Source organism: Colletes latitarsis, chromosome 8 (genome assembly GCF_051014445.1).
Source record: "Colletes latitarsis isolate SP2378_abdomen chromosome 8, iyColLati1, whole genome shotgun sequence".
NCBI lineage: Eukaryota > Metazoa > Arthropoda > Insecta > Hymenoptera > Colletidae > Colletes > Colletes latitarsis.
The window spans coordinates 28,772,196-28,793,509 of record NC_135141.1 but is presented as its reverse complement, the minus strand read 5'-3'; the positions used below and the strand labels follow the sequence as shown (position 1 = coordinate 28,793,509).

Below are 21,314 nucleotides of genomic sequence, written 5' to 3'. Positions count from 1 at the left end.
TTTCTTGGACAAATTGGTTTATTATCGAACAAACTACTTTCTTTATTCAACAGAATCCCTTGTATTAGAAAATTAAATTACGTCATTGTAAATTTATAATGTTGATAATGAACTTATTCTTTGTACAGAATTATTGTTATTAATTGTTATTACATATAACACTAGATAACGATTAGCAACAATATTATGGTAAGTTCCAAAAATTTTGACCAATGAAATTGTAAGCAATTCAAGAAGTTGGTATGGTAACACTGACTTCGGATTTCTCTTTTTCGTTCGACTAATCGAGCGTGTACGTTGCTGTGATAAATAAAATTATAAATCGCAGGTAATCTCTTTGTTTAAGACTCATCCGGCATAAATAAATTATAAATTAAATACTAGCTTAAGCCATCGACTATTTAGTGGTAATATTTTGATAGATATAGTGTTTCAAAACGTAAGTCTTAAAGTGATCAGAGAGGTAAACCAGGCAAGTTGTCTTGTATTGTTTTGTTTACTAAATGAAAGTGGTATTATTTAAAGTTATTTAATGTTACATTCAAATTACGTATATTATGACGTCTACATATGTAAAACGACAGAATTATACTCCTTAAACTTATTTTATGTTTTTTATAGGTTATGTTTAGTTGTCACAGTTATATTATGGATATAATCAATATACTTCGTAAAAAACAGTTTTTGTGTTTGTAATTAGAGAATACGTAATTTTAAATTATTTTGTTTTCAGCCATGGTGCGTATGAACGTTCTTAGCGATGCTCTCAAATCCATTAACAATGCTGAAAAGCGTGGAAAAAGACAGGTGCTTTTAAGACCCTGCTCAAAAGTAATCATTAAATTTTTAACTGTTATGATGAGGAAAGGTAAGAAAACACATAAGTATTCTCTGGTTTTCTTTTGTTTTTAACATTAGAATGTATTTCATTCTTGTGTATTCATTTTTGGAACTTAATTTCTTTAATATTGTAATTTTATTGTATTATTTTTATGATGCTTAGGATACATAGGAGAATTTGAAATTGTTGATGATCATCGTAGTGGCAAAGTTGTAGTAAATCTCAGTGGAAGGTTAAACAAGTGTGGTGTTATTTCACCTAGATTTGATGTCCCAATTAATGATATTGAAAAGTGGACCAACAACCTTTTACCATCTCGTCAGTTTGGGTATGTATTTAGAAGTTTGTGTTACATAAAGAATAATTGATTACATACATAATGTATTTCATATGTTGCAGATATGTTGTCTTAACTACAAGCGGAGGAATTATGGATCATGAAGAAGCTAGGAGAAAACATCTTGGAGGGAAAATACTTGGATTTTTCTTTTAATTTTTATTTAATTCAATAAAAATTTCTTAACATTAACAATTCATGTTTCTGTCTTTATTATTAAAAAAACAATTACCTAATACTTTCCCTTTAGTGTAGATATAGGTTGTGAAAAACAAGAAATAAATGAAAATTGCATAAAGAAATAAATTTTTATCGTATTTTGCGTATAAATTAAAAATATTAACGCGATATTTTATAAAAGCTATGCTGTTATATAAATTAATTTTTTATAAGAAAATATTAACACGTTATTGTCAGGGCAGCTTTTCATATCTAGAGGTATCTTTATAAATATTCGACGATTTAACAGTACACTTTTTATTGCATAGCATGCCTAACGACAATAGCATTATTTAAGATATTACGAGTATCAGGGTTCTTTTAATATAAACTATTTTAAGACACTTTGTAAACATGTCGGTCACGAAATAACCATCTGTTAATGTGCTAACTATTTAATGCAAATCTTTTTTTATTAAAAAATGAAATTTTTGTTCTAAGTGCACAGTGAATACCAACCGCTGTATCTCAAATTGCAAAACACTTCTGATTGGACGTCGTATCTCTTTGCTGACTGGCTGAACGTCTGTGGCGACGTTCGGCATGCGCGTGGCTGTAATTTCAACTTTATACCTCCTGTGAACGCAGCCGATGACGGTCAGTCAACAAAACTTTGTAATTCGAACGAAACTCACGGACAGTTCGGATCACGCGTCGCGTTATGAAAGTTTTTGCGTTTCGTCAGAATTTCATAAGAAAAGTTCTCCGTGGGTATTTTTTATTTTAATAAGAAAACGTGTAAATGAATTTCCAAAAAATTTAACGGTGTTGCCAGGTGTTACCAGGTGAATGTGACCGTTTTGTGCTGCGTTACTTGAGACTCCTGAAGGGACAACGGTGCAGAAGAAAGTATTGAAACATGAAAGTTCATAATTTTCGTATACAGTGTATTCGTTAGAAATTAAACTATTATAATAAATGTGAATTCAAGTGCACCGACAATTGTATGTTTAACTTTTCTAACATACGTGTTTCAAATCGTCGACACTAGCATTGTGTACGTCCCACAAAGATCTGTAACTTTTTTCTTATTCTCGCGACGATATTTCCGTGTGATTCCGTTTGTCAATCGATGTATTTTCTATCGTTTGACGATAATTACAGAGATTCGTTTACGCCTTTGACGGATCTCGACGCGTTTTAAGCGTATACGTGTATAATCGGTGAACAAAAATTTGGAATGCAACGATGAACCATAAGAAAGTCTCCAGCGACACGGTAAACGTAATCTGACAAAAGAAGCGTTAGACTTGATGCATCGATCTGAAAGCAAGAAAAAAAAGTGCCGACGAATACAAGAAAGTCGAATGGATAGAGGCACGGATGCTACATGATCGTCAGTTTCTTGAAAGGAGGAGGGACTGTGAGTGCAAGTAAGAGGAATGTTGTCTCACAGGTGTACGTCGTAATGCTCTTCCGTTACGCCTCTGGAAGGAAAACGTAATCGCGGCTGAACTCGCCACGTAAACTCAAAAATGCGGAGAGCGTCTAGGAATTGTCGGTATTCGTTCGCGTGACTCTATCGTGCGATTGTATGACGTTCTCTAGTGAAGTGTGAAGGAAGTGCAAGTGGCAGAGCGGTTCAGTCAGAATTTACCAAGTAACATGGAGTTGCCGTGGAGAAATGCGGTGGCGGACCTGTCGACCTTCCTGAGCACGAGGACGCGGATTTTGTTTGCCGCTGTTTATTTCATCTGGATCGCTGGGAGCGCCTGCGCCACTGGTGAGTTTTCGCGCCCATTTTCACCTTTTATGCATCGTGTTGTTTCATGTTTTCCTCGCGTCGATCCTTAATTACGTATCGTTAATATCTCAAATGTCGCTGTAAGGATTCGACAAATTAACGAACATACGATTCCAATGAACAGTATTCGATCGAATAATTCGTGAAAATATCGACGTTACTAGTCATTATTTTCACTACGAAAATGAATCAGAAAGCTGTATTTTAATGAAATTCATATTACCGATGAATTTTTTTCACGACAAATAAACCGTAAGTTCAGCTTGCTGGTAATTGCTGTCGTTATTACGTACAAACGGTATTCGCTTTGTCACGAAACTGGCACGAGAACAGGATACACGCTCAACGTTACAATATCCATGACAAAGATGAACGTTCGATGTGAATGTGCAGCGAGAGGGTTGAATGTTTCCTGAAAGGGGTCAAGCCTAATATGCAGCGATTTAAACATTGAGAACATTGCTGAGTAGAACAAACAACGATTTCTCGGCACCAGGCCAAATCGCTTTCGTATACGTACAGCCAGCAAGTAAACGAACGTTTATCCAAAAGGATAACTTCCCTTTCGATCTGCGACTTGATTTCATTAATTGATTAATCGAAGATTTTCTGACTTTATACCGTTCCCGAGAAATTTGACAGTCGATGACAGTACTTGAAAAATGCTAGTCTTCTTTCGACGTTCCTAATGATTTTAAGATAAACGACGTCACACGTTAAATTAGTGTCTCAATTAACTGTTTCATATATAATCAAGTAAGTTGAGTTAAAGAAATTCGATCGAGAAAAGAATCCTATGTAGAGAATTATGTATCTAGACGTTTTGTAGTTGCGTATAGTTTCGCTTAATTATAGAGGTAATTGCACGGTTTTGAGATTTATTGCCACGGTATCGATGGGGGCAGCATACATAGTACTCTCGCAGTGTACAGTGCACTTCATTATGTATGGTATCAAGGGCAGATTGTACGCGTAACGTTAAGTGGGCTCGCGTTAATGGGCTATAAGTTGTTTTATGCGGTAGAATGGCCGCCAAACACCACCACAAAATATACGCCTGTTTTTATAATTGCACTGTCGCGCTGAGAAAAAGATGGCCGTGTTCTTCAGCGACGTAAATTAGGTGAACCATTGGAACCAACGTAGTTGGCAATTTTAATAAATAATTCGATTTAACCCTAGAAAGGTTCAACTACGAACTATCGCGTTGAAGACCAGAGGGGTGTCTCATCGAACTTATGTTTTCCATATTTTTAATTGGAAAATGTTCGAAAGTGTTCGGCCACCCCTGGGAAAAATTTCAATGGGGGATTCCAGAGGCCAAAATAAGACGAAAATCAAGAATACCAATTTGTTGATGGAGGCTTCGTTGAAAAGTTATTAACAATTGAATTCAAAAATTTCAAATCGTTCTGGAAAAATTATTTTCGGCTGCGGGGGTCAATTGCAATCATTTATGGTGAATAGACATACCCACGAAATCCTATCCACTTTCTAGAAAAAAATTCGAGAAGGTATGAAATTTTTCGACGAAAAAAAAAAATTTCAAATCGTTCTGAAAAAATTATTTTCGGTTGCGGGGGTCGATTACAATCATTTTTGGTCAATAGACATACCCTCGAAATTCTACCCACTTTCTAGAAAAAAATTCAGTACGAGCGGAACTTTAAACGTTAATAACTTTTTAACGAAGCCTCTATCAACAAATTGGTATTCTTGATTTTCGTTTTATTTTGGCCTCTAGAATCCCCTATTAAAATTTTTCCCAGGGATGGCCGAACACCCTGTATGAGTGACAATGAATAATATTTTGGAACTATTTGACGCATAGGAAATAGCATATACAGGGTGTTAATGAGATTAATGCTTTTGTTTTCTATTATTATATTCTCTTAACTAGATTTTATTTAGAGATACATATTCGTATTGATGAATTCTGATCGAAGCACCTGCAGCGATTCACACGGTGATTGTCGCCCTGCTTTGGACACTCGGGGAAATAAAAATCTACGAAAATCTCCCCTCAGATAGTCGAGAGCATAGCGTAGGAGCCGCCCTAATTGAGATTTATTACGACGTTAATCCGCCCAATTGTGTGAACGAAGTTAAACCGATGACCTCTTCGTCGACGATTGCAAAGGATACTGAGCACGTGCCGCGATGACGTCTCGTGTGTATGTTGCGATAAATAATGCCGCCGCTGCCATATTGGAAAAATCCGTTCGTTCCGTGGAATGAATTTTCAAACTGTAATTTATTTATGTACTAGTCTATGGAGATTTATCAAACATGGAGATGTAACAAATGAATATTCTTTTCTTCAAAACCGTTTAAATTAAGCCACGAGATATTTTGATAGCCTGCTTCAGTTTGTACATCCAGCATTGTCGTAATATAGTATTATATCGAAATTGAGAGGTTTAGAAAAATGAAGTTAAGCCTTTCGGCTTATAACACGTTCGAACGACTTACGAATGTAGGCAATACATAATTTGTACATATATTTCCTGCCAGGTATTCCCGTGGCTTCGGCCAGTAATATAACCTATTATTTTCTGCCGTTGAGTAGCGAAAAGGCGCATATACTCGAGCGACTTACGCATTCGACTCGTGTTAAGCGTGCGTTCTTTATGTGCAAACGCTTTCATTGCTGGTGTACCACCGATAATTAGTATTAAAGCGCGCGTGCATCCGTGTGCCATCTTAATTGCATGCGTATCAATGCACGCGACCCTTTCGTTTGCCGTGCGTACGCATTGTTAAAGTGCACCGTGCACGAGTACACGACGAATAAGGAAGACGATAACAGCAAGCTCGGACAGAATTCCATTTTCCGTACGTCGACACGCCCCGTCTCATCGTGATTTTGTAATCGAGAACAGGGAATCGTTGATTAAATTTTCTTGAGACAATGTAGGCCATTGATATACCAACCCCGTAGATAAGAGGAGATAGAGAACGAATTCAGGGAATTGGGCCAACGTACAGCCAGCTGTAAGAGTTCTTTTTACATTGTACAGGAGTTAAGTTCGAGATATTTCATTTTCTCATTTCACAAAATTATCTGTATTACGGTCTGAATATTACCAGTCGACGGATAATTTTGTGCACGGTATTGTTCGAAAAATTGACATTACAAACCTTGTGCTCTTTTTATCACAGAAATATTTTTAGATAATAACATTTTTTGAAATCGTTTTCGAGGGAATATTAGTAGATATCTTGTTGGTCTTACGTTGTAAACAGTAACAGTCCCGTAATAGCTTTTATTCTTGGTTGAATTTAATTTTTGATACCATATCGGACGCGTGGGTGTAGATTTCTACCGACTATAGATTTACTAAGATAATCTTGACCTATTTTAGACTATAGTATCCTCCATTTTGAGTCAGTCTTTATAGCGAGCGGAATATAACAAAAAGGCCCCGTTACTAGGCCAACCTTGAGGATGAAACACGTTCGAATCGAAATACTGTAAGGTATAAATCATTTGCTAGATGTTCAAAGTGGTATACTTGTAAAGAACAGTTATTCGAGTAGAAGTTTCTTACGTAAAGTACGTAAAATTGTTCTGAAATTAAAACAATGCTATTCTGTATCCTTTTTATCGAGTTTCCTTTAGAAGAAACTTGTTCAATGTTTTCGATAGTTATCGAGGAAACGAAGAATCATTTTACACCTGCGAATAACAGCTTAACGCAATAATACCGAAGCCGTGCAATACGATTAAAAAAGACATACTCTGGCATATGGTTTCGTCAGCAAGAATTTCCACTCCAGAAATACTGCATACGAAAAATTGGCATGCATTTCGTGTCCGCGTCCCAGGAAGACAAGCATTCTCGTGTTTCCAGGTCGATGGTCGACATAATGTAGCCGAGTAAAGGGCATATGAATGCATTCTGGCGTAAAGGTAAATTGGCGAACGATCCCGGAGGGATGAGTGCACGGAAAACAGAGAAACCCGGCTCTCAACCGCAACCAGGGTTAAACAATTCCCTGAATCATTCGAAAAAAAGTCGCCAATCGTTTCGTAAATCGTATTCTCAAATTCTGGTTACAATCTTGATGGCTATCTCTTGCAACCGATCTCGATATTCTTTAGTCTTTCGTTCGATGTTCGTTCGAGTCCTCGATCGCAATCGTACGAATACGTTCGTGAGAAAACGTGAACATCCGTACCCTGTACTCATCGTTACAGGCGGGACAAAGAAATCCGACGCTCTGAGAAGGGGTTAAAGGGGAACGATATCGATAATAATTAGCACTTTCACGTGCCATCGCCTTGGCGATCGACGATCTACATATTCCACTCTAAAAACGCTCGTTTCGCCGAGTTACTGCCGGTAATGACTTCCTGCTTTCGTAATGCAACCTATCATCCCGGTCCGCGATGAACGATACGAAAGAGGAAGAATTCTTGGTCACCCAGCTGAGGAGGGTTAGAGAGAACAATGATTAAATTATTATGATTACGAGGATAAGGTGGTTACGCTTAAATGGCGGGTGGCAATATGTATCGGGTTCGGTGAATCGACAGGAAGACGAGATTTCTCGTGTTTCCAGGTCGTTGTGGTCACCGTGCGATATATTCACGGATAAAAAGGGCGGCGCGCTACGTTCGGTAACCTGTACCGTGTAAAAGGTGACCGTGTTCGTTGGTATGGGTGCACATAATGCCAGGAAAGGTATCTATCACTGGCGTCAGCTCAAACCGTGGCACAATAGAGGACAAGGGCCTTTACCTGGTCCTCGAGTAGTAAAGTCCCCACCCTTCGTCGTGTATTGGCCTCCGTTCCACTCTACCATTTTCTATAGCGTTCCTCTCTCGCTTTGCCAGGTATCTTTGCACCTTTTCCCTGTCGAGGCATCGCTCAGCGATGGCTACGAACGAATTCCAAAACGTTTTCGACTCTTCAGCCGGAGACTTTATACTAGTTTGTAGGAAATGAGAAAGTTAGTGGACTCATCGATGGGGTTTCCTAGCAGGCCCTGCCTTAGTACCAGGTAGTCGGTCGAGCGTCTGTGAGGTATCGCCACAAAAGCAAGATTGGGTATTCGGCCCAGGAACTAAGGACGTCGTGGACTTAGAAAGCTGGGGATCCCCTGAGTTAAGTAAAGGTTATAATACGCCAAATGTACGGTTTCGACTCTGAAAGAACACAATTTCATGGACCGCCATTGTGTCTCCTATTCTTTCCTTTTGAGACGCAAGACCACCACCACCCACGATCCCTTCCTTTTGTTACCGTCTTTTCCAAATTGAAGTTTCTTCTCTTACGATAGCGCAACGGTAATTCCTCAATCGAACACGCGGGAGAGAAAGCTCCATTTTGTAATAGTTAAATTGCCGTTATCTATCTACTTAGACGTCGTTAGTTGGCAATTGCACCCTTCAGTCTCGTCTTTCATCGGAGTAACAGCCTCTCGAGCGTCGATGGACAGTTTCGTATTAACTGTTGAAAGAGTAAGAGTGCAAATGTAAACAGCCATCTTTACTCAGACGTTCATGGTGTAGTAAAAATTTATGCTTCCGGTGAAGCACGGCGTGTGCCACACTCTATTTTTAACTCTTACCTTTTTATTTTTATTTTTAAAATCCAGTGAAGCACGATCGACCAATTATCTAGAAACGTGTAACAGCATAAGTGTACTTAATTTCATAATTATTTCGTCGCTATTTGCGATGTAACGCGATTAAAGAAGTCTTGAACTAGAAAGGGTTAAAGATCATGACGAGTTCGTAGCCCTTGCCGTCCAGCAGAGGATCCCCAGGCCCTTTTCCCGCGTGTACAACGTTGTTCTCTCGCCACGAGGACGACGAGTACGTGTTTGAATGCCTTGTACTCGTCGACCGGATGTCCCCATCCCTCCCCACTCCCATCTTTCTCCTTTTATTTCTTCACCGCATCATCTTCATTATCATCATCTTTTCTCCTTCAGCAGCTTCATTCGCTGCCCCCTGTTACACCTTCCTCCTCTCTCTCTCTTTTACACACGACAAAGTTTCGTGTTTCCGATTGCAGCAACCTGGACTGCATAAAGCGTCCGATGGAAGTTGCACGTTCACCGGCGTTCCCGCTCGAGATCGTCTCGCATGAATTCGAAGATATGAGAAAAGTTGCTGAACGGAATGACAAACTTCTCCACTGGAACGAAGGGATTTAAAACGAGGCGAAAGCTCTTCGCAAGTACCTGTTAGCGTTACGGGGTGACCATCACCGTGACAGACAAAATGAACCGTGAAACTAATAGTAGGCTTTCGCGACGATCTGGAATTTTGAAATGGAATCTCGTCGTGGTTTTGTTGGAACTTTTATTATCAACGCGGCCAGAACGGTTGTAGCATGCTACGCGTAGCAATCGAGTACGTAACACCTAGAAATTTGATAAAATAATTTCGTTTTGCGAGAACTAAATAACGAAGTCACGAGCTCTCGGTGAGATCTCGAGTGCTCGATGAATTTCCAAGTTTTCGATGAAAATTTCATTAAGCTTGCAATAAAACACGCACGAACGCGATATGAGAAAAGTTGCTGCGCGGAATGAGAAATTTCTTTTAGGAAATTAATACGTCCAAACGTCTTGAAACGATTTTATAGCCACTCGTTATTGTTTCAAGTGGACCATAAAAATTTGAAAGCAATCGATGATCGACACGTATTACATCTGCCTCAAAAAATCGATCAAATAACTCGTAGAAGTAAGGACGGTTGTGTATTATTATTATCGTATTATGAAGAGTTTATTGACCCTTGCTTGTTCAGGTGGCGATAATCGACTCCGATGCAAGCAGATATCTGGGAATGCATTCTACTGCACATTGTGCATTTGCTGCCGCATGGATTACCGAAAGCATTCATAAATTATATCATCTTCCCTAATGAATATTGCATGCTATGTTATGAAAGTATTTTATCTTTTAATTGAATCTTGAACACTTTGTGAAAAGTATTCTTTATTGTATTTTCTATGTTGTGAAAGTCTTCTCCTTTTCTATTTCATGCAGATCTCTTTGCATAATCGGCGGTAGTAGTACGCAGCAGCGAGAGCATGTTTATTCAAAATTATTCAATATTTTATTTTTCCTTCTCGAGCATCTAAACTATAGCATAACTAAAATTTTCTCGATATTAAAAATTCTTTCAACGGTGCACAGTATTCGCCATTTATGCTCTGACAGAGTAAATTTGCACGCTTATCGGCTGTAGACAGTTTGCTTCGTTGAATGAACATTTCATTTCGCTGTCTTGAGCGAAATATCTACCATTTAGTTTATCAGATATAGTCGTTTGTTCAGTGATTTCAACATTTTCCAGTCGAAGATTCCACCGTTTGCTACAATGTATTTTAAATAACTCGCTGTTTATCCAGATAAAAATTTCCCGTTGTCTGGAGGGAATCGATCGTTTAGGTTACCAGTTATGGTAAAATAAGGAATTCCACCGTTGGCTTTCGCGAGTGAAATATTTACCGTTTGTTTAGAGGGAAATCTCGATCGAGCGGGATTCAGGGGAGAACGCACAGTGGTTTCGTTGTTCCAGCATTGTTCGGCGCTCGTTAAAACGACGTTATCGCGTCAGGGACAGAAAATACGGTTCCTTTCGACGAGTTCCAGTCATCGTTTGCCATAATTCCCATTATTATTCTCCTTGGAGGCCTCTAAGCGCGTAAAGAGTGGGGCCGTAGCGTTTCTGTCGTCTCATGGTAGTCGGTGCAGGGGCCACTGACCGCCCCCGGCAAGGCTTTCTCGTCTTCCACTTCTTCTTTTCGGTTTTGTTCTTCGTCTCTTCGCGAAGGGACACACGTGTGCGTGCCTTCGAACCCATCGGCGCACGTAAGTGCCCTCGGCGAGGCCCGATCAGGACGAGTTCCTTTATGGAAGAATAGACGACCAACTGGAACGATGGACTATGATGACGACAGTAAACCTTTGACGACGTTCCTAGGTATTCGATCGCTCTACGTCGCCCAGTGGGGTGTTCGAAGCAAACGAGTTCTGGCGTCTTTGGAAATTTTAAATACAAACACGATACCTCTTCCTCTACGTTTGAAAAACTTCTTTTTGAAAAACGTTAGTTTGAAAGATGTCCTTTGGTCACGGTCAAGAGGAAAGATATTGCAGAAGAAATCACGAGCACGAAGAGAGGGTCGTGGAGCCATCTTCTTGCGGGGAGAATCGAGAGAGCATCGCTGTTGAAGTTTAGCTGATGTCGCGTTTCCATTGACTTGGAAATGAACGGGAAGCAAAAGATCTGGTCCGCGTGGATGAACATGTTTCACGGGTATACAAGGATTACGTGCATCGCTTAATTTGGCATTAGCCGAGTCAGTGAATCGACCCGCAGTTTCCGGGGCCAGTCGAATTTCGACGTTCAGACGTTCGACAGAGAGAAATAGAGAGTGGATTTTCTAGCAGTGACTAAACCGGACACACGGGGGACCGTGCACCGAGCAATGACTCGATTCAAAGGAATCCTTTCAAGACTCGATACGCGCCGCGATCGCTGCTTGATGAGACTTCCACTACGAGGAAACCAACTGGACACGCGATACCGAGAATTTAATGGAGGATCGAAGTCGTCTCTGTACCTCTAAACAGCGGGAATTTAACGAAGATCAATATTTCTTATGAAAGTTAACCATTATTTTATTCCCGCCTAATCGGGACGAATCTTTCGAGCTTGCGTCCGTACACGGCCAGACTCGGTCCACGAAACATTTTCCTTCCTTTTCCGACAAATTGCCTTTTGGTAGCTCGCCAATCGTATTCGCCTATCCGCGATTCGCTTCGCTGCATACCGATGCAAGGATTGCAGTAATCGCGCGGATGCATCGAGTGGCTCGTAACGACACGACATCTCGTCCAACGAAATTTATTGTCCACGTGTTGTGTTCGTTATGAAACGAGTTCCCGTGGAAGTATGGGAGGGCGTAGCTTTGGACCCCGTTCGACGAGGAAAGCGCCGTTAGGAAATTCCGTTCCTTTTCGTCGTCGCGCGTAATAGCACTCGAACGTGGCTCGTTGCCGCGTTTATTTTCTTTCTTTTCTTTTTTTTTTTTTTTTATCTCGCTGGTAGATACACATTGTACCGTCGCGTCGACGAATGGCTTTATTGTTTTAAGAGGCTTTTCAAGCGAAGCGACGCCCCGTGTTCCCTATCTTTTTTTTCGGGTCTCGAGGCACCCGACTCGCGCGAGTTCCAGCTTTTTCTCTCGGCCGGTTCGCGTAAACAGCGCTTCGAGATATCCGAGGCTGTATTGAAAAGTTCTCAAAGGGTGAAATAGATGTGCAACAGAAAAGAGTAGAACGGACTGAGTGGAAGAGCGAAGGGATCTCTTTCAGCCGGGCTCTCTATAAGCTTCTTTCACCGAGCGAAGCCTAGCCTATCAAGACGGTCTTAAACAGCTCTGAAATTCATGACTCGAGAACGACGGACAAGGGAACGAAGCCTGCTTCTAATCTTTCGCGTTTCGCGCGTAATGAAACGACGGGATTTATTTGGAAAAGAATCGGATTCATTGCCCCCGTACATGCAATTTACCGTCTCATTGTGCAACGACAACGTCGAAGCGTTGCCAATCTTCTGGCGTTCGAATACGCCTGTTAATGCGAAAGAAATGTTTTTTATAGACAAAGCGCAACTGTACAATTTTTCAAATATAATTGCAAGAAGTAAATTAGATGATTTGTTATGTCATGGAATGGGGCAACCATCTGTGCCACTCTCTTTCACCAGCTATGCACGTTTGTGGCGTCGCTTCTTGTACTCGCCACCAGAGAACTACGCTCTTAACTCTCTCGCAAGTGTTCCACCAAACACTTATTCCTATGTACATATACACTCTACAAGGCGTTAGTCTCATTCAGGTGTTGGAAGTAGATCTATCAGCCATTTTCGTTTTATTGTACGGTCAGGTATAATCAATGGTGGCTTCACATTTTTCACAAACTCGTAATATAACAATCGTCGAATTTCCTAAACATATCGTGCGCATATAGCACGTCGATCGACCGCGACAACATACGAACGAAAATACTAAATAAATAGCTTCCAAGATAACAGAGTTTTATGCGTAATAGTGCTTGAAATCTAGTTTACAACCTAATAGTAAGGGAAATGGACGCGTAATTATTTATCGTATGATGTGTCGCAAGTCGGGCTTGAATGATAGTCGTACGACAGCGCCGTATTATCATCAAACGTGACCTCGTCGAGCGACAATTATCGTTGATACAACCGTTTGAACGATGATTATAAAGTATGCGAGATTGCGATGTACACAGTAGACCTCGTTGCACTAATTGCATAGTTGGGATCAGTGATTCGACCTCGCCGAAATAATAAAACCGCGAGTGGCCAAATTAAATAAAACTTTTCTCTCGTTTGATCGTACATTCCGACGTAGTGGAGTCTTCGTTCCGGCGTTGACCATCAGCACTGTGATGCGTGAAAAGTGAAAATGCCCGGTGAATGGACTATAGTACCGGCAGTTGCAAGTTGCGCAATGTGTGCCTATACGGCTCAAGGTCTCTATCAGTAACGGAAATTCTCGGTTACCTGAGCACGACTACGAAAGGACATTAAAATTGTAGCAGTTTCACCGGTTCGTTACGCCCTACTAGAAGCATTAACCTCGCTGTTGAACTAGAGTTCTTCCGAACCCGGGGTATAATTTGCACGTCGACCGTTAACGAGGCGATTCCGTCGATGGAAAGCCAACGACGACTTTGTTCGTCGGTTTTGGGCACGGTGCGTAGTCGGTGGCGCGAAAACGAAAGTACTGAAACGTTTTTTATGAAAACGAATACGATCGCTTGCGCAACCCGTAGCCTCCGGGTCCGTGCACCCGGCGTTATTACCGCAAAATGCTGCAACAATACTCACTTTTACCGCGATACCACGTTTCCTGTACCGGCTTTCAACTTCGCAATCAACCTGCCCGCGAGTCGAGTGATGAAGCGTGGTTGTACTACCATCCTGTTTCCATCGTTCCTTTTTCCCCCCACGGTTCGACTCTTGGAGCTTCTGCTCGACCGACTACCATTTCTTGTTAATCCCTCGCTTTGCAACGGCAGTGACGCGGGAAACCGAAGACCCTGTAGGCCATAAACGATCTTGCATCTATAATACTATATGCGAAGCATTAATTTTAAAGATATTGTCGACATTCCAGCCCTAAGTGGTTAAATTGTTCCGTCCTTGAGAGAATGGTGTACAGACGGCCGCGGCGAAAGTTCCACGTCGGTCATCCACTGCATTCGATACCGCGACCGTAGTTTGCAGGTAACGTCGTAACGTTCGCTAGACACATGGCCACTCACGATTAGGGTACGAAATTGTCCAGGTACGAGTTTCCCTTGCGAATGGGTTTTTCGAGTGGTACGAAACAACGCTTGAGAACGTTTCTCGTGACTTTGGCCCCTCTGATCACTCTGATAATCTTACATGCGCGTAATTGCATCGAACGCGAGTACCAGAAAAAGATTCATCAGCCACGGAACGCTGAGTTGCGTTGCAGTTTTATAAGCACGCGATTAAGGGGGTTTCCCGGAACCCTTAATGAACACCTTTCTTCTTCGCAGTGACGTAGGTCGGACGGGCATTTCCTGTCGAGCGGAGGAATTAGCGACGAAACGTTAAGCCCGCGGTGTACAATCGCCAACGTTCTTGACCGAGCAATTTGTAGGGTACGTGCGTATAGGTACATACGTGCTTCTGTCGGTGAGTCCGAGAAACGGATGACGTTTAGAAAGGGGAGAAGGTCAGCGGGGAAAGGAGAGGGGAAGTGGAGAAGCCGAAGAGGACGAAACTGCGAGCCAAGTTCGCGAAGGTAGGTAAAATGTGGAAAGAGCGACCAAGGGAGGGGGAAAGAGGAAAAATAAAGGGAGAACCAGCCGCGAAGGATCGCAGGGAGAAGGGATGGAAAGGGACGGCCTGAGAAACTGCTAGCTTGGTGTGTCTGTACGCTCCGCGAGACATAACCTAACCCAACCTAACGACTTACCACCGGAATCTCCGCTATAGTCCCGCGACGTCGAGTCCTTCGTATAAATAATTTTTTTTTTTTTTTCCTAACTCCTTGGCTTTCGGATATTTAATATTTATGGCGAAAGGCGCGCGAGCTCGTGCGTTAACCTCAGAAAGACCAGGGAGAGCCAACATGGCGGACCAGCTGGTCAGAAATTTCTTTTGAAATCTGCTTTTTATCGTCGTTTAGGTATTAGAAACGATTTGTTGAAAAAGTCAAATTCAATTGGCCGGCCAAGGTCGCTTTTTCCGACTGGAATCACGCCAGATACAATTTCTATTTTTACGGTCATACCTGCTCGAGCCAACCTATTTGCGAGTCAGGGAACGAGTTAATGCAGATTTACGCGAAGAGACGAGAGGCAACTTCGGAATAGCAATCGGTACGGTCGGGACAGCATCTCAATGGCCTTGAACGGCCAATTAAATTTCATGCGACTCTTTGGTCAAGCTCAGGCGCGCCTCGCGTATCTTGAATCACCGCGATTAAAGAAACTATTTCGTAGTTTTATAGCTTCAGCTAGTGCCATCTTATCAGAGATGGGTAACGTTCCTATCTAGACAAAAATTTCTAATAACGTGTAAAAGATAAACGAGTTTACAGGCAAACAGTGGAACTTCCTAGTAAAGCTTAATTCTGGCAAGAAGTTAACTTCTTCGGCTATACCTGGCAAGACCCAAATCACCATTTCGTCCTTCTTAGAAAAAGTTTGCCCCGGTCTAAACTACTTAGACCAAAATGTTCCGCGAAGATCCAAGAAGCACGATTGGCCCGCGAAAGGTCAAAGTGTAATTGGTCGGTTAATTTGGTTCGGTTATCCAGCAGAATTTGGAGTGTCGCTCTGCGCCAGTTCAAAGCTTCTTTGTATCGTGTAAAGTATGACCTGACCCGACCGAACTTAATTTAACGAGTTGTCCACACGGAAACTCGTCCTGCGGCCGCAAGAACACTCAAGACGAACCACGAAGAACGCCGCGCGTTGTGTGCCAAATTGAACTTCGTAGACCATCCTCGGTAGCATACTAACGTTCTCCATCGTTTCGACGCTAACCACACAAAGTGAAATTAATCCAATGAATAAAGGAAGCTTTTTCTTTCCGACGATGTCTCGAATGACGAAGGAGACGCCGAAGAACTCGGGAAAAAAAAAACGAAATGGTAATTTCTCACATTATTCAGGATGGAAATTGATCTCCCATTGGTACTCGCGAGTTTGTCGTATAGACTGGAAATGGATGCTTGTCTGGAAGGCAATCTATATTTATAAATTCTTATGCAGTCTCGTATGCAGCGCCCAGCGTGCTCGATACCACAGACTCCGTACAACTCTTCGTTCCTCGTGGTCGAGAGTCGTACCGTAAAACAACTTTTGCATTTTTATGCTCCGTTTGGTCATTTAATCCTCGAAGTTCTTCCTGTCGATGGGGGAAAAATAATTTAAACTACGTGCTAATTAGATGATCCAACTCCTATCTTTTCGTTCGTTTAATAGAAAATCGAAGTCAAAAGCGGACCGATCCTTCCTCGACATTCTAGGGATTCGAAGCCACGGTCGATTTATTTTCTGGTCACACGAGAAACATTGTCGAGCGTTGGGTTTAAAATCGCAGGAACGTTCGAGTTTTACGCAACATTGTCGCGTGCAGAGTTTTCAGTTCCCGTCGAGGTTGTTTTATCCTTCAGTCACGGTAGACCTTTATCACCGTGACATGGCAAGACAGGATCTTTTCAAGGTTGTAAAGTGGGACGCTTCAATCCGAGGCGTAATCTTCCGCCACTTAACTCTTCCTGTGTCCTTGAGGTGCACGTAAGGTGTACGATGTAAATTGCGCCGGTCGAAATAATTAGGGGACCGCTCGCGTAAGGCGAACAATATAGATAAATGATACTCTCATTCTGGGTACATATTTGGTTCATTCCCTGCAATCTGATATTTATTTCACTTTTCGGGCACGCGATATTCTAATTACTTTGACCACCGTGCAGAACGTGCCTGAAATATCGAGCCTCAGAAGCGTGTTGTTGTAACGTGTTTGGTCTCCACCTCTATTTTTGGTTCGCGATCGTAACCAGACCTACAATTAAGCCATAGACATAGTCGAACACGAGGTCAGCCTGTGTCGCGAGTAAAATTTCTTTATTGACTCGTTAGTCGCTCGTGTCCCATTTTTGAAGTGCTTCTCAGAATTTATTCTCGAGCGGATTTAAAAATTAATACTGTTTCTCTTCCGTTCTTGATGTTCTATGTGCTCTTCGCGGAATTATCATAATTTTAACGCAACGAAAGATGTAATTTTTCTTGCTTCTCGCACGCACTCGAAAGGACGAATACATTGGCAGGTGCAGTTCGTCTTTACGCTCGATTGCCTTCCGGTTTTTATATCACTTTTAGTTGCGTAAGCTTGGTAAGATGGTAAACGCCAGCAAAGGCCAAGAGAGCGATGAACTAATTCCAATTGAACAAAGTGCAATAACCGTTATATAGATAGTTGAGTTAATCGTATCGACCGACCTTACACAATGCGGAACACGTCCCGACTTCGATTTTAAACTACGTATAACCGTGCAAGTTCAGTTACACCGTTCGTAAGCATGTTACAACCATAGTGCTGTGTCTTCAAAACTTTGTTTTACCGTCGGATAATTAGGTAACATTTTCGTACAACAATTTTTATTCCGAGTGTGATACTTTTTGAGTTATCGTGTCCCAAAGTCACAGTGTTACTGTTGACCCCGGTCTCCTCTATTTTCTTTTTCCAGCGAATATCAGGAATACTCGATGGATGGTTGACCGAATCCTTACGTTCGGAAGAAATCGGGGTCTTAAACGTGGATAACAATCGGTCGATCGGAATAAAACACGAAGGCACTCGTGACTCGGTGCCGCAAAAATGATAGCGTGCGTCGTTTCCTCCCTTCTCCTGTAGGATTTCCTTTGAAAGGGCTTCCTTCCCTAGCGGGGCACGCGATGCTTACAAATTTACGTCCCATTTACGTACTGCAATACGCGGCGCGACAGCTGCCTCGTTTCTAGCCGGATTGTTCAATGAACTTTAAGCACCGGGCTCCGTTTTGCGGTGCATCGCCGCTCGCTCTCCTGATGCATTCGCACGTGCATAATGAAATTCGCACCATTCGCGGGCCCCCCCCCGGTGAAGTTTTCGCCATAGTTTCCTCTTCCTCTTCGTTTTCGAGCTCCAAACGTTTTAACTTGCTCGATTCCGTTGAATCTCCAATCTGTCGACCGTTGTTCACGAGTTAAAAATCGTAACCAGAAGTAGGAAAATTTCTAAAGAATAATTCTGCATACCTCGAAGCTCTTGTCAAAGTTGAAAATGTCGAAACGTGAAAATTATGGTATACGCGGTGATTCGAACAATACCAGAGTAAAATTACTTTCACGAAGGAAGTAGGAGTTTGGGGAAAAGAATGCGGTTTCTAATACGCTTTGCAATTAAAACGGTCACGCGAGTTAGCACGAGAGAGATTCTTTCGACCGTTATCGCAACCGAAAATCGCTAACTACACTTAACGTAATTACAACCTATCCGTACACTGATTCCTCGCTCGTTTAGCCTAGGCCCGAAGCTAATTCACGAATGAACAATTCCTGCAACCCCGTTATACATTTACCCACGACCATATTCCGTTAAAGCGAAGAAAGTTCCTGTTAGTTTCTCCACTATGGCAACGTCCGTAATTATTCCGGAATATCTCATATTTCTGTAACTACATTCGAGATGTAATTATTTCCAGGTACACGTATAATGTATTACACGTACCCTCTTAGTAGTTTAATTTCCACTTTTTTCATTTTTCGTCAATAATTCTGTACGCGTAAAACCGATATAAAAATCGTGTTAATGTACATTTTTAAAGGTACATACGCGCACGGTCACTGTCCGTGAGTCGAGTGACTCGTTCACCGGAGCAAAACCTTGAATTAGCAAAGAAGAAAATCGCCGGCCATTCAGTGCACATTCTCACAAGTCGTGCATTCCCACGGTTGAATCTTCACCCTTTTTCTTTTTCGAACTACGATTTCTGCGACCCAAGTACACGCTCGGAACGTGCGCTCCAATTAATTCGTTCCATTTCTAAACAAAAAGCTAGACACAACAGAGTAAACTTAATTCTTTAGCTTTCCTCCGGTTCGATACAAACCTGAAAACAATTACGAAGTCATATGACCATTCTGAGTGCTGAAAGATGGCAGTTAACGCGTTGAGGGACAGGTGGATGTCGTTGAGGCTCATTATAATAGGTGGACGCGCGCTAATAATTGTATATCGTTTACCAGGGTCCGTCGAAACGTTCGTTTGGGGTTCGTTATTTAAATCACAGGGCGCTCTCACCGCATTGTTTACGCTCGATAGAGAACAGGACGCGCTTAACCTAACCCAATCCTGGCTTTTTTTTTTCCTCCGTCAGTTCCCGCGGGAATTGGGGGACATCGGTACATCGACCCTCGAGCACGTGGCACCACAAATTCGACCGTGCACCTCGTAACCATATGCGCCTGGCTTCCTGGCTGCACTCCGTTTATAAGTGCACTTCATTGCCAGCTATGCCGACGGGTGGTTATTTCAAGACAAACCCCTGCGGGAAAAAAATGAGAGAATTGACTGCTCCCTCCTTTTGTCTAACGCCGACCATGCTGAGTCAGCCAGCTCATGGCAGACTCGCAATACCCGGCAGAACTTGCTGAATTTCTTCGATGGAGCCGCGGAAAAGTGATCCTTCGCCGCTGCTATAGCCTTTACAGATAGAGAACTCGAACCTGAGCAAACATAATAACTGACACGACGACCGAAACAGTAATAACGCCAGGTTTTGTAGTTTTCATTTCATTTCGATTCGAAGATCGCTCTCGTTGCAAAAGCCTACATTAGAGAAACCAGGTTCTCGTCATCGATCACAATTTTCTCGGTGGTTAAAACTCGAGTATTTTGTGCTGTATGCTGAAATTTCACGGGTCAGCGAGAATGAATTAATTCTCTCGCACCACCCTCGCCGGAGTGGCCATGTTGACCGCGAGTTTTGCTTTAAATGTTTAGGGGGGCTTGACGTGCGCAAAGCTATTCTGTGCGGTTAATTTCAATGCAGGTGGACCGGGTGCTTTGAGAGTTAATAAAAGATTTTCTTCCGTGAAATGGTACTGATGCTGAACGGTTCCATTAACGAATTAGTATGACCGTAGTTTCTTACCCTTTTTAACCTCGGCTCAAAAGAAGAGTCTTAGTCCCTTTGGGCGATATTTATTAACGAATAGAACCTCGTTTAACAGCTTAATTTAGATCGACTTAATCGTGCCAAAGAAGCGTGTGTTAATAAGGGACACCTGTTATCTGCTAACGAATCATTGACACATGATCAAATATTTTCGGAGCACTGATAACTGATATTAACTTTCGTAGCAGAACATATGGTGTCATCAGAGTTAAAGAGTCTGTGAAAGAGTTGATTTTTAATAGCAATATAAATTACCTGAAACTGGAGATAAAAACTAGGAATCAGCTATTACATTTGAAGAACTACCTCAGAAATTTAGTAAAAAACTATCTTTGATTGGTACTTAGACTACTTCAGGAAGGCGTGTAAATTCTGAAAATGGGAATTGTCCGGAGGAAATCTTTATGAAAGAGTCAGCGTGTGCGCCTACTTTCCGCTCCTCGGAGCACGGAGCCATTTTTGGACCGGATTGTGACAGAAGATGAAATGTGGATATTATATCATAAGTTTAAGGGGTCTGCGGCGGAACGAAGAACATTTTCCACGTCACTGGGAAAACCAAGTTTGCATCCGAGGAAGATCCTTGCCGAGTGTTTGATGAGACATACAAGGAGTTGTGCACTTCGAGCTGCTAGAACCCAATCGAGCGATTACTGCACAAGAGGCTATTGTGAACAACTAGGCCGATTGAAATCAGCATCGAGAACAAAACGACCAGCTTTACTCGACAGAAAGAGAATCCTCTTTCATCAGGATATGGCGCGATCGTGTGTGGCAAAAGGGACTTTGCAAGAGCCGGGTGACTTTGGCCGGAACTTTTTAAATCGTTTGCAACTTTCGATACAAAGTTCAAGTTCTTATTCAAAGGTTGCAAGGATTTTAAGGACACTGGTTAACGTCAGTTTTCT

At 42.0% G+C, this 21,314-nt stretch overlaps 2 protein-coding genes across 5 annotated transcripts in view; both read left to right on the top strand.

Annotated features, from left to right (window-relative positions):
- Window positions 1–243: 243 nt before the first annotated feature.
- Window positions 244–1,377, top strand: LOC143344300 (small ribosomal subunit protein uS8A). The gene is made up of 4 exons (XM_076770210.1): window positions 244–328; window positions 734–868; window positions 1,004–1,169; window positions 1,241–1,377. The coding sequence occupies exons 2-4, from the start codon at window positions 736–738 to the stop codon at window positions 1,332–1,334; spliced, it is 393 nt and encodes a 130-aa protein (XP_076626325.1). The 5' UTR covers window positions 244–328; window positions 734–735; the 3' UTR covers window positions 1,335–1,377.
- A 622-nt stretch (window positions 1,378–1,999) lies between these two features.
- Window positions 2,000–21,314, top strand: part of Sdk (sidekick cell adhesion molecule) — a 41,062-nt gene continuing 21,747 nt past the window's right edge. For all 4 annotated transcript variants that reach the window (XM_076771031.1, XM_076771029.1, XM_076771030.1 and 1 more), the window contains exon 1: window positions 2,000–3,120. In XM_076771031.1, the coding sequence (XP_076627146.1) occupies window positions 3,003–3,120 (118 nt within the window). In that variant the 5' untranslated portion in view covers window positions 2,000–3,002. The remainder of the gene's footprint in view (window positions 3,121–21,314) is intronic.

What these genes read in the sequence shown, in the direction of transcription:
- LOC143344300 (XM_076770210.1), top strand. Translation starts at nt 736, where the DNA reads ATGGTGCGTATGAACGTTCTTAGCGATGCTCTCAAATCCATTAACAAT. An exon ending in AACTGTTATGATGAGGAAAG is followed by an intron (nt 869 to 1,003) that starts GTAAGAAAACAC and finishes TATGATGCTTAG; the next exon opens with GATACATAGGAGAATTTGAA. An exon ending in TTACCATCTCGTCAGTTTGG is followed by an intron (nt 1,170 to 1,240) that starts GTATGTATTTAG and finishes CATATGTTGCAG; the next exon opens with ATATGTTGTCTTAACTACAA.